The sequence below is a fragment of the Aptenodytes forsteri genome, unplaced genomic scaffold, assembly GCF_000699145.1.
Source record: "Aptenodytes forsteri isolate BGI_AS27 unplaced genomic scaffold, ASM69914v1 Scaffold185, whole genome shotgun sequence".
In the NCBI taxonomy this organism is placed as follows: domain Eukaryota; kingdom Metazoa; phylum Chordata; class Aves; order Sphenisciformes; family Spheniscidae; genus Aptenodytes; species Aptenodytes forsteri.
The window spans coordinates 1,546,864-1,560,187 of record NW_008796214.1 but is presented as its reverse complement, the minus strand read 5'-3'; the positions used below and the strand labels follow the sequence as shown (position 1 = coordinate 1,560,187).

The 13,324-nt window shown below is 43.7% G+C and overlaps 1 protein-coding gene across 1 annotated transcript in view; it reads left to right on the top strand.

Moving 5' to 3' along the window:
- BUB1 (BUB1 mitotic checkpoint serine/threonine kinase) overlaps positions 1–11,510 on the top strand; it is a 19,650-nt gene extending 8,140 nt beyond the window's left edge. Inside the window, exons 11-26 of the mRNA XM_019474424.1 lie at positions 456–790; positions 1,683–1,735; positions 2,266–2,403; positions 3,418–3,510; positions 4,206–4,296; positions 4,686–4,767; positions 5,445–5,625; positions 6,201–6,279; positions 6,793–7,016; positions 7,481–7,621; positions 8,239–8,354; positions 9,716–9,877; positions 10,079–10,236; positions 10,330–10,507; positions 10,755–10,861; positions 11,315–11,510. Of these exons, the coding sequence (XP_019329969.1) occupies positions 456–790; positions 1,683–1,735; positions 2,266–2,403; positions 3,418–3,510; positions 4,206–4,296; positions 4,686–4,767; positions 5,445–5,625; positions 6,201–6,279; positions 6,793–7,016; positions 7,481–7,621; positions 8,239–8,354; positions 9,716–9,877; positions 10,079–10,236; positions 10,330–10,507; positions 10,755–10,861; positions 11,315–11,510 (2,334 nt within the window). The remainder of the gene's footprint in view (positions 1–455; positions 791–1,682; positions 1,736–2,265; positions 2,404–3,417; positions 3,511–4,205; positions 4,297–4,685; positions 4,768–5,444; positions 5,626–6,200; positions 6,280–6,792; positions 7,017–7,480; positions 7,622–8,238; positions 8,355–9,715; positions 9,878–10,078; positions 10,237–10,329; positions 10,508–10,754; positions 10,862–11,314) is intronic.
- Positions 11,511–13,324: the final 1,814 nt, after the last annotated feature.

The window sequence follows — 13,324 nt, the reverse complement described above, 5'->3', positions numbered from 1 at the left end:
CCATCCCTGGAGGTGTTTAAAAGACGTGTAGATGTGGTGCTTAGGGAGACGGTTTAGTGGTGGACTTGGCAGTGCTGGGTTAACGGTTGGACTTGATGGTCTTAAAGGTCTTTCCCAACCTAAAAGATTCTATGATTCTAAGATTCTATCTCACAAAATTTAACCGTGCTTTAGACAGTAACCAGAGTAGATTGTTAACTAAATCTGGAAGTTCAGGCTGCAATACCTGACTAGTACAGATACCTGGCATAGCTTTAAATACTTGATGAAATACATTTTAATTGTTAAACCCAAAAGTTCATTTTTGCTTCTCCGCGATTTAGTTTTAGTTGCATATGAAAGTTCTCTTATGCATGGAAAACTGTTCTAGTTATGCAGAAATAAAAGGGAAAATGGCAATGGCTATACTTGTGTGGGGGTTTTTGAGCATAAAAGAACATTTCTCATCTCTAAAGGTGCATCCACACATGACACCCGGTGCAGGTCTACAGCAGAACTGGATGGCATCTTGTCAAAGCTCAGATCTGCAGAACGCCCAAGGTCTGGTGCCAGACCAGCCTCGATCAAGTACTTTATCATCCTCTGCTCTTACACTGCAGTCAGTGAAACCCGTTGGCCGCTGGATGACATCGACCTCCCTGTGGGAAGCAACATACAAGAAGGATGCAGTCAAAACTCGGCTAGAGCTTGGAGAACTCCAGAACAGTTTGTTACGCCCTCCATTCAATAATGTTTCGGCTCGGGAACGGGCACATCCTGACTTGGCTCTTAATTGGAGCACTGGAGAACAGTACGTATAAACAGGCTAATTCTTGCTCTGCAGATTGTGCAGTCTTCAGTATCTACGCTTCAGCTGAGAATTAACTAAAAAAAAAAAAAAAGTCTTTCTTTCTCTTCTGGAAAAAATATCTGAAGTAGCCTGTGGAAACTGATATTTAGACATGGATCAAACTTATGTAACTTACAGTCCTCACTTCAGTTTTTAATTCCTTTAACCCTGTGTTTTAATTGTAATGACTAAGAGGAAATTCAGTGTGTAACTGAAGTAATTATTCAGCATTGCTGTCCCTGCATGCCTGAAATAAACAACAGGATGTGCTTAGTTCATGCAGATCCCATACGTGACATCTTGGCCGTGAAGGTTTCCAGAGAAGAAAAGAAGTGCTTGCGTTTATCTTCCGCACTCTTGCTTGTGTGACTTAGCTAATACAGGAAACAAAATTGGGGGACGGAGGAAGAAACCTAGGTTGGCAAAGCAAGCATGGCTGCGTAGGCTTGGCCAAGGGGAAATGGAACCAGTTGTCATTCACTCATACTATGGAGTTACTTTGAGGCAAACTGTGTCCTAGAAGAGTAATTAATGCCAGCATTTTAACCTTTTTAAAGGGCTCTGCTGCCTTTCAAGGTTTTATACCTGTAGCAACTGTATGAGAAACTTTCTGGGGGCAGTCCCTAATAATATTCTAAAGGGTCTCTCACTTGCTTCATTTGTGTGACTAAAAAGAGTCGTTCGTGGGGGGGAAAAAATAGGATCACTAGTTGCTGCCTGTCTGGGATGTTTTCTTTGTTCTAGACTGGGAAATGCCTCCTTACTGCTTAGAGTGCATTACTGCTAAGTCCTGAACTGAAGCTGGGATTTAAATAATAATTTCAAGCTCATGTTCTTAATCTTTCCTTTGAAGGCACCCTAACAAGGGATCCACTGGACCAACTACTTCTGTGGACGTGAAAGAAGGTAATAAGCCCAGTTTTGACAAAGACTGATGCTATTGGTATGACTGTTACTGGCTGGGGATCAATAGCACGTGGCTACTAGTTCCAACCCTAGCTAAGCTTTTTGATTTTCCTAACTTCATCCCTGTATGTTTGGGCAATGCCTCTGTGTCCCTTCCAGGGAGCCAGTCCCTGTTTCCACCTTCTGTGCAATTCCTTTTTGTTTGAGCTCAGCCGGGAGTTCGCTGTTTGTCCTTGGTGGCTTCCTGCCTGCTTGACTCTGTGTCAGAATGGGTCATTCCTGTGAATTGAAGACGGAGTCCTCAGAGGCCACCCAGCTGTCCAAGGTCCCTCTTGCCCTTCAGGGCAGTCTCCCTTGGGAACCTGCCAAGCAGATCTCTGAACAAGCCAAAATCTGCTCTCCCAAAATTCTGGGTTGTCGTTCTGCTACTCATCTTGTTTACTTCTCTTACTAACATTTTGCTAGTTACTGAAACGTTAATAAACAATCCCGGGCTGCTTCAGAAATGATCTCGCTGTTCTCGTTTCTAGCATCTAGAGTTGGAAATTCTTCCTTTGCTTCTGGCAATGCTTCTCAAGCTACCCCAAACACCTCGCTGGGAGGAGCAATGCAGGCAACACCGTTCAAAGTGCAGCCTTCACCTACGGTTCATACAAAGGAAGCGTTGGGTAAGCATCTGGAATAACGTGCTAGTTTCACTGGAGTTAATGGGATCTTGCCTGGTAATTTTAGCGGAGCCGAATACGCAAGGAGGCTATCTAGTGATGGGCACGTGCACCGTTCAATCAAAGAGGAAAATAAAATTAAATCCGTACTCTTCTTTTGCGATTGTCTGGATGACCCAAAGCTTTTGACCAGAAAGAGATGCTTTGATAACGTCCCAGCAGCCGCATCCTGTAAACTCCTGGATAAGTCACTGACGGTACACCTGCCAGGCTGCTTTGGGCAGCGTGTGCGCTGAGCTGCTCTTCTCAGTACTGCCGGGGACTCCTGTGCCTGAGGTGGTGACCTACAATGGACTAATGTGGAAGAATGTGAGGAAGTTAATAAGTCAACTCTGGTTGATGTTGAGCTTCCCCCAGAGCTGAAATAAGGGTGACTTATGCAAAAGGTCTTTGATTATTTAATGGACATTGTTAATTCTAAATGTTGCTTTTTCAAAATCCTAAAAGGGAAATTGCAGTTGTATTTCTGATGTCAGCTGTGGAGTAATAATAACCCGATACCGTTCTATCCCTTTTGTGCTCTTCTGCCACGCTCTTCTGTTTTGATAGTAAACCTGTTAACCGCTACCGTGTAGTAAACTGCTGCAGCTGAATATATATCTGTAAAAATAATAATTAAAAAACCAGCTTGTGATATTCACTAGTCTTCCAAATGTCTAAGAAGATAAAGGAGAATTTGTTCCTTTAGGAGAACTTGAAATCCTATCTTGGAGAGGGAAAAAAAAAAAGGAGGCCATGGCGCCAGCAAGTATGTGTTGGCCAAGTTGGACCTTCCAGGGTTTGTTCAGTTGTCTGGAGTGTGCAAATGCAGTATGAAGAAATAATTGGTTATTGGCATTTGACAAATGGTAATAATTAATTGGCATTTGATTTGATTACTACACAATGGAAGAACCTCTGAAAATTTCTTTTCTTTCACTGGGGGTGATATTCTTGTGGCTTTTATTTCTTTTTTAGGATTTCTCATGGATATGTTTCAAACACCCATCTTGCCCGAAGCATCTCCTCTTGAAGAAAGCGAGGAGCGATTTGAAGTCTTTTGCAGAAGAAGTGGTAAGTACTACTTATTTTTTCAGTCCATGATATTTCACTCCTTTATTTCCTGTTTACCCCTCCCGCCAGTCCTCATAATTTTGAGATAAGTAGTTGTTTGATTAGGTGTTGGAGCGAAGAAGCCACTTCTTCCCTGATAATGAATTTAATTTACCAACAGGTTCTAAATTTTGATGCACAGTCTGAGAACAGCAGAAGCACTTTACTGTTAGCAAGCCTCTTAATGTGCGTATTAAACACGTTGCTTCTCTGTAGAGACCTCTCTGGTATTTGAACCCTAACTTTGAAAAGGGCCCAGCTGGTACTTCATATGAGTAAAGCTTTTTCTAAAACATTTTGCAGGCTGGGTGTTGGTATCTGAACTGCCATCTTATCGTAACAGTTAAAATTGTCTGAAAACCAGGCAGTAGCAGTGGCTTACAAGAGTGAGCACAGAGATATTTCACAACTGGTCAGATGCAGCCGAGAAGGCTTCTGTACTCCTGGCCAGTCTCGGTTGGTTTTGAGACGGAAAAATCTTCCCCGTTGCCAAGAGCTTACAGGAGGGATGAATTGAGTGGCAATTCTGAGGATGCTCCTGGCCTAGCTGGATATAGCCATGACCATCAGTTGCCTGGTTAGGGGTGAAAACGTGACTGTTTATATAATCTTCATTGGGTGAAGATAATATTGGTTATCCTTTTATTTTTAAGAGCCTGATGGAAGTCTGAAAGCTAATGTTGTTGCCCCTGTCCTGCCTGCATTTTCTATCTTTGAAGATGAGAATGAAAAAGAGAACAGCGGGTAAGGAGGAAAAAAGTAATAGCTGAGTTCAGTTTATTAAGAATTACATATCGGATTGCTTCTATTCCATACAATTTTGCTGTGACTGTATTTGCAGTAACAGGATTGGCTTGAATACAGTCACTAGCAGCTGTGTGGAAGTGGCATGAGAAAGCTGTAGTTGCTCCTCTGTGGAATTGCGCAACTTTCCTGTTTGGACAGTGTGCTTGAGATGCTTAATTTTCTGGGTAGCTGTGGATAGCTTGTTTCTTCGAGCTACTGCGACTTCTCCAAGTATCTGCAAATGGGATTCTTTACAAAAATAATTAAAAACAACGAGTCTTTGTTATGACCAGTCTGCCTGGGAAACTTTCTGGGGAAAAGCTATTCTAAACTACCTGTTTTGTCAGGATCCCGCAGCATAAAAACAAGCCAGAAGAGCCCAGAACTATTGGAGGACGTCCCTTGACTGACTGTACAGCGGGTGCAGAAGTGAGTGTTTGGTGTTATTGCAAGAATTAGCCTTGCAAATGGGTTACGTAGTTATAGGGGATATCGGAGGTGGTTGTATTTACCTTTGTTCTATCCTGATCTTGAGCATTCTTACGAATGATACCTAGCTGAAGTCTAGATACCCCTTCCCATTTCCTGCCAATGGGACGAGCTTTTTCAGTTGTTAATTTTTGCAAAGCTTCTAGGAGCTTAATAGTGGAGAGCTCTTTCTCTAGAACAAATCCGACTGCGGTTGGTATGTAGATTTGGCATCTGTTTGGAGGAGGAAGGGCAGGGAGCAAGAGACACCAAATGTTCTAATAACCACCTAACAGTTTTCGTAGCCAAGGAGGTGCGTAAAGCGCCGGGCTGCTTGGGTATAAGCCATCGCTAAGTAACGAGACAGGCTTTTTCAGACTCTTACGGCATTTTTTGTTGTCCAGCATTTTGCTGTGATGTTGATTATTGCCAACATTCAGGTCCGATACGAAACTATGTAAACCTGTGATTTAGGTTATATTGCCATTCTTTTATTTTTCTAATATTGTAAGTTGACACAGGCAGACTCAACGTTATTGAAACTGACTGCAGAGGCTGCTAGTAGGTCGCAGCGCAGCTCTGGCAGGATAGTTTTGATGGCTTAGTTTTAAATCTTTATGTATTTTTTTCCTGTCTAGGAAGAAACAGGGACACCGGAGTTCTTGAGGGATGATTATACGGTGTGGAATGTACCAAGTAGTAATAAAACGTTAGCTCCCAGTCCAAACAACACAAGAGACTTTGCACGAGCTGCCCAGCTTGTATCAACACCATTTAATTACCTGTCGGCACATTCACGACAAGCTTTGGAGGACAAAGGTAAAATAACGAATACTTCAGGTTGAGAGCATCTAATTCGGTACTACGTAACTCCATTTCTGTGCCCCGGTTACCTCGCAGGCCTTGCCAAATGCTGCCTAGGTATGGCTCCCACTGCTGCCCCTTCTGAATACAAACTCCTTGCAGAACAGCAGCTGGGAGCACGGGCTGGCCAGCACGTAAGCCTTCCGAGAATTTTTAATTGGGGGAATAAGAGAAGGTGGCGGGGGACAAGAGAGACTTCGACTGTACTGCAGAACTGCTGTCCTGAACTGTTCCAAGGGGTTGTAAATAGTCAAAAAATCGACTGAAGCCCCAGCGCCGCCTTCTTCTGGGGGCACCTTTATGCTTGTCTGCCCCTCTTTAGTCTTGGAATACACTCCCTAAAGAAATCAAGCCGTTGTCTTTCCTTATATATTTTAAAATAGGCTTGTTCAGTCCTAGCTCTTGTGACACCTTAGCAACTTTCACAGCTGCAGTGTGACTTAACCTTCTTGTCTTGGTAAGAATACTCTAAATGTGCTTGCCTTTGGGGAAAATAAATATTTGCTATTGTTGCTACTCCCTTTGTTCAGCCTGTGGGGATGACTTGCCGCAAATGGATTTGGAGCTTTCTGAAGAACAGCACAAGCAGACAAAACCGAAGAAGCTGAGGTATGTCGTGACTTGCTGAGATTTTCAAGGCCTGAGAGCGCTAGGCAAATCTGTGCCTGAGCAGGCAGGTCTGCTATGCTGCTCTTGATTCAAGTTTTCCAGGTGATCTAGAGCTGACGTATTTGTGTCAGACTGACTCTGCTTAGCATACACCTCGGCCCTTTGCGGAGTTAAATGAACCTGAGCATGGTGATAATGCCCCTGAAAATGCTCCTACGATTTAAGTTTTCTGACACGTTTAAATTTAAAGTTAACCATCCAGAAAGTTTTAATGTCTGTGTGTGTAAAGCTACTGCTTTCTTTTCAATATTGGCTGAACTTGTTGGCCAGTGAACTTGAAAGTTATTAGACTGTGGGTAGTACGATATGACCAGATCTTATTTTCTTAAGAAATGTCCATTTTATTCATCTTAATGTTGGTTATGGCCAAAGTTGACACATTTTTGCTTACTGAAGATACAAAAATACCATGGCAGTACTGTCAATTAATAATGTTTTGTTTTAAATATGTAGCCCTGCTCTTGAACACATTGCAGAACAAGGAGAGCTTCAAGGAAATGTCTTGAAACAAGGAAATGGAATTCAAGGAATTGCTACAGCTGCTTCTCAAAGATTACATGAGCAGACTGCCACGAGCAGAACTGAATATTCCTCGTCTTTTGGGGCGGACAAAATTTCCCATGAAAAGCTGTCTGGAGCTGGGCAGGACAGGACAGCCCGGAGTGCGAGAGCTGCAGGTACAGAGCGTTGCCTACAGTTTTCTTCCGTCAAGTCCGAGACCGGAGCAGTGTCACCTTCTTGCAGCAGTGCTTTGTTCCGACACGAAGGTGGTCACTGCAGCGAGCGAACTGTCTTGTGGCTCCTGCAAGGAGATCGCTGCGTATGTACGAGTGATGTAAGGAAGGGCAAGTGTGGGTCGTACCTGTATTATGTGATGCCAAAGATATTCTGAAGTACAGGAGCGCTCGGGAGTGCCTAAGGCTTCTTTGCTAGTTGAGGCTCAAATACTTCCGAAACATCTGTCTTTCTGGGCAACTTTAATAGGGAGGACACAGGTATAAAAGCTGGATTGTCAAAATTGAGGAATACTAACTTAGCCCTCTTTGATTTTTTTTGTGGGTTTTTTTTTTAATAAGCTTGTGTTACCTCTTTGAAATGACACTTTCCTTATGGCTTAAATATTTTTCTTCTTTCCATGAAGTCCTTGTTGAGAACCCTTGGGATAAGGAGTTGATTTGCAAATTCTTATCAGAGCTTCCTAAACCACTGCACACCTATGCCAACTACTTTGAATGGAAATCTGCTCTTCCACCCATCAAACCGAAGACTGAACTCCCACTGGGTAAGAGCTACTTCAAACATTTCACTTCAAGAAATGCTTTAAAGTTTTTTCTGGGAACCTCTGAAGTATTTTTCTAATTCAGTTTACTTGCGCGTATATCCAGATAGCTTCCAGATTATCTAAACCCCAGATTTGAAATTAGACCTGTGGTTTTTTTGTTTGTCTTTTTTGATTAGGCATTCTGAGTAGGAAATTTTCCTAATTTTCCTTTCCTAGTAACCTGTGAGACAACTCTCAAACTTTGTATAGAACAGCAGCAGTCCCGTGTCAACAAAATCTGTATGACAGTAATTGCAACATACTTGTATGACTCAAACATTAGTGTTTACTTTTTAAGGAATGCACTTTGGAATTTGATTACTTCCAGGGAGTCAGACTAAAATAGAAACACTGATGTTTAGTATGTGGCACTTTGCAGCACCCATGTTCTCAAGAGTATAGGCTCTCTTCTATGGAAAGGCTGGCTAGCAAGAAGAGACCTCTAGAGAAAGATTAGCGTTAGGGTTAAAGCGATAACTTGTATATGGCTGGTGCTTTTTCTCCCTCCCCTTCTCCAAGTGGTGATGTCTCTTCTGTGAAGTTTGTAAGCAGGGCTTAACGTTGTTAGTCTCTTACAGGTTCCAGCTCGTTCCATGTGGACTGCTTGGTTGGAGAGGGAGCTTTTGCTCAAGTCTATCAGGCTTCCATCCTGGATGCAAGTAACCCAAGAAACAATCAGAAAGTAATATTCAAGGTAAGTAGTGTTGAGTCAGAATAGCTCTGCTGGAAAATTCTGGAGTCTTATACTAATGACACCTACCCTGGGGGGATTCTGCTGAGTTTTCTTATTCATAAATATGAAGTAAAGCATATTGGTCTGTCCTTAAAGCCTTGTTCAGATTGAATGCTGTGATGTCTGATTCATTCTACATGGGAAGTTATTTATCCTCTTGACCCGACTTGCCTCTTCATCTTTTCTTTATAAAGTAGTCACAAGTATCCTAAGGAGTCAGAGTTACAGCCAGGCTATCTTTCTCAGCTGAACAAAGGCAGCTACTTGTGCAAGTGCTCTTAGTCCACAGCAAATGAAAACGTGTGTGGATTGATGATAAAATTGCTCTCGTGACTAGGTCGCGCCGAAAGGGCCACTCTCTTGTTCCGGATACATTGCCCACTAGCTTTCCACAAGCGTTTTTGCACTTTGTGCAGCCAGCCTGTTTGGTGGCCGCTGGCTAGTACGTAGGCTTTGCTGGGCGATACCTCTCTGGTACGGTTTTAATAATAAACACACTCTGTCTTGATGGCGATTGTAGAGTGAGCGGTTCCCTCTCTGCTCTGCCCCATCTTCTTCCAGGCTGCCTCAGTGCAGGAATGAGCAACAGATGATAGCATGTGTTTACATCCGAACCGCCGCCAAAAGGAAAGTCTGTGCGACTGCGAGGTCAGCTTAGCCCAAGAGGGTTGTACGAGGTCGTGCACATCCCTGCGTCTGCTGCTGGCTGAGAGGGCGCGTGTACAGTTACTTCAGCCTGGCTGAAACGTGGTTATGTGACTGAGTTGACACACACGCACAGCCTTAGCCTCTCCACATCAGATCTTTTTTTTTCCTACCTTTGGAATCTTTTTGTGGATCCCTTCTGCAACATTTAATCTTTCGGCAAAAATCTTCTTAGTCTAACACCTTAACTGAGAGCTTTCTAGCGTGTAAAGGTCACTTAAGGGTTTTTTGAGCATCAGGTATTCAGTGTAGCGGGGGAAATAGTAGGGGAAGGAATCGGAAGGGTTTTCCTGTTTTGACTTCAAAGCCTCCTCTCTTACACAAAATGTCTGTTGCCAGCAGAAACGTCAATGTTGCAGAAAGACTGACATTTTAATAATACAAAAGCGTATAAGCCAGAATGGAATTGTGGTGTGTAACTGAAGTCTTGATTCAAGAGGATTAATCGTTGAGTGTATCGACCTGAGGTTAATTACTGTAGATACAAGTATTTTATTTGGTCAAGAGGAAAAAAGCCTCGTCTGCCATTAAAAAACCAACAAAAAACCCCAACCTGAGAAGAACCTCTGGTTTTAATGCTAATAGATTTCCCTAGTAAATCAACTTTTTGGTTACAGGTCCAGAAGCCTGCCAACCCTTGGGAGTTCTATATAGCAACACAACTGGTAGAAAGGCTCAATCCAAGTGTACGCCATCTCTACATCCACTTCTATTCTGCTCATTTCTTTCAAAATGGAAGCATTTTGGTTGGTGAGCTCTACAACTATGGAACGTTGCTAGTAAGTGTAATCAGCTCATGCTCTGGAACATCTATATTCTTTTTGGAGCGCTATTATATTACAATATTCAGATGTCTCCTCTACTCTCCACTTGATGGACCTTCGTTGCGAACGTATTCTGGGTTTATCAACATGGACCTGTAATCCATATCAAGTTGTTTCTGTGTAGCTGATGGTTCTTCGCTATCTTTTTGTTTACAGAATGCCATAAACATTTACAAAAAGCTTCCTGAAAAGGTGATGCCTCAAGCACTTGTAATCTACTTTGCTGTAAAAATTCTTTATATGGTGGAAGAGCTCCACAGCTGCAAAATCATTCATGGTGACATTAAACCTGACAATTTCATACTTGGAGAAAGGCAAGTATTTCCCTTTGCTACCTGAGATGCCAGCGTATCGTGATATCGTAGCCTTGATACTTATGTGATCACTTCTTGTCGTCATGGTCAAAGGTTTCTGGACAATGATACATGTGACATAGATGGTCTCTCTCATGGCTTGACGCTCATTGACTTGGGCCAGAGCATAGACATGAAACTCTTTCCTGAAGAAACGGCATTTACTGCAAAGTGTGAAACATCTGGATTTCAGTGTATTGAAATGCTGACGCAGAAACCGTGGAACTACCAGGTATGAGACTGCATAGGCAGCCTGAACGTTTGGAGGTTACTGCATGCATCTGGCGTGAATAAACGGAGTATAGAAATATTAGACTTTTGCACCAGAGTTGTGGCTTCAGCTTGTTGCTTTAAAAACGCAATCCTGAACCCTCTTCTTACAGAGCTTGCCCTGTTGGCTCCACAGAGTGCTTTTCAGCTAACTATTAGTGGTCTCAATACACTTTTTTTAATATGAAACTTGTTTATACTTTGTTTAGACAGACTACTTCGGCATTGCAGCAACGGTCTACTGCATGCTCTTTGGTACCTACATGCAAGTGAAGAACGAAAACGGTATCTGGAAGCCTGAGGGAGCCTTCAGAAGGTTGGTGTCAAAAAAAATCTTTTCAAAACCTTCCCTTGTCTAGAAAGATGCGTCATTAGTACCAGGATTGTTTGAGGTTAGTTTCTGTCACAGCTTTCAGCGTTGCTTGCGTGCACTTCTTGATGCCCTAAAAACTGGGTTCGGCGCATGGGAACTGCTTCACAGAATTCACTGACTTAGTCACAGGAAGTGTTTCGGCAGCGCACGTGGCGAATTGCACGGCGCCCTCAGCTACTGGCTGCCTGGAAGGAGGAAGCAACAACTAACGAGGAAAAATCCCACTGGTTCGCTAAGCAGCATGCCGCAACGGAAGCTGCGTTGTGTTACAGCGATGTCTGCAGTGGCTCCAGCCTCTAACTGGGGAGGGAGCCGGGGTAAATACGGGAAATTAGTATTTTAACAGCTTGAATTTAGAATTTTTTTTTTTTGATGCGTTTTTTTGTTCCTTTGCAGGCTTGCCAACGCTGACCTGTGGAAAGAGTTCTTTGAGAGCATGCTAAACATCCCCAGTTGCCACAGCCTGCCTTCTCTAGGAGTTTTGCGCAAAAGGCTGAAGGACTTGTTTTGCAAGTCATATGCAAAGGAAATAAAGTTCCTTCGGAACAGACTTGTTGTGTTGCTTATAGAACACAAACGGTCGCGAAAATAAGCAGTTAGTTTGCACAGTTACTGGGGACTGGCATTTTATTGGTGTGAAATCTTTTTGTAATAACTTGTTTTAAAAATAAACGTTCTTGGGGTTAACTTCAGGAATGATAACTTGCATCTTTCTATGCTTTTGTGGAAAAAAATTACACTAAATTACTTGTTAATTTAACTTGTCCAGTTTGGGAGGCATGGGCATGCTGGAGACTGTAGACAGTTGTTATAATATTGTGTATTTCTAAGGGGAAAAAAAGCTGGTGAAAAGTAGCGTACAGATGAAGTAATTGCTTTCAACCTCCCCTGGGATTTTTGAAAAAGCCCGTTGAATCCTTCATGTCGAAGGGACCTCGGGACATCAGCTGCTCTGACCTGAAAGCAAGGTCAAAGCTGAGTTCAGACTCCCGCTACGAAGAAGGGTGAACCGAGCCTTTGGGGAGGAGCGAGCTGTTGGAAATGGGAACAGAATTCCAGACTGAGACCCTACCGTCGTGGAAGAGTCCAGCAATCTCGTCTAAGAGAAGTAAAGACAGCAACTGGAAGTGAAATGGCATGTAACGTGGGCTACGAGAGCGTGAGCTCGTGTAGCTTTCCACACCTGATCAGGGAAAAACCCACGGTCGGGAGGTGTAAGGAGGACAAGTTTTCTGCGGGTCTCTTTCTCCCAAAAAAGCCGCTGCAGATAATTAATGAACAGGAGAAAACGCTGTTTTAATTCGGTGACGAGACAAATGCGCAGATGGGCAACAGCGCTCGGAGTGCTGGTATCGCAATTCTTTGAGGTTTGGGGCTCCTACCTTTGCAGCCCTCCTGCTCTACCCTTTCTCTCTCAGGAGCTTCTAGGTTGAAAGAAACCGAGGTTCGCAGGTTAGATTCGGATCGGATAGGACTGAAATCACACTTGCCCCTTTCGTTAAATTCACTTCTGACCAGCCACAACAATTACTGGAGATGGGGGAAAACCAAGAGGCAAATATTCAGTTCCTTACTGGAATTGAAAGGGTTATCTTCTGTTCGTTACGAGGTTTTGTTTTCCCTTACTGTGGCAGGATGTTGTGGAAATACTCTGGGAAAAGGCCAGGAAAGCGTTCCTTTAAAAGTGCCCCCTATTCCTTTTCATCTCTTTTTACGTGTTTCTTAATTACAGCGGCCAAACGCCAACGCACTGAATCGTTGCTGCCTACGCAAGTCGCTCACTCGAGTTTGCATGAGCTTGGCTTGACTTTATAGCTATTTTGTCAAACATTAAACGTCGAAACAACTTGAATTACCTGAATTACACAAACTCCGAAGAAATCCAGCTCCGCGGCGGCATCTGCGCTGGGCTGTCTTCCTTGACTTGGGAGCAAAGGCTGTGCTCTTGGGCGAGAAGGGACATCGCCTGGAGCAGCATCTCTGCATTGGCTCACACCAAGCGAACGTCTCGGGTGGAGGTTTTCTCTGCTCGCCTTGCAGCAAGGAAAACTCGTTCTCTGTGTTCGTTCTTGCAGCCCAACATTTAAAAGGATACCAGCAGCAGCTGGACATGGCCGATAGGTACGGCGAAGGATGGACGGCACCTCTCGAGCTCCCCTTGCCACGGAGCGACTCTTCTTTTTGTTTCTCCGCATCCTTCAGCATTGCTAAGCCGAGACTTGCTGCTAAAACTAGTCTCCGTGACCTTTCCCTGGAGCCACAACTACGCTTGCTCCGGCGGGCTTCCTCGCTGGACCCGACCTGCCTTCCCCCTCCTTCTTCTGGGATTCCCATGTGGTGGCAAAAACTCCCCGGCTGCCCCATCTCGGGGCGAGCTGCGCTGGCCACGCCAAAGTTGCACCGCAG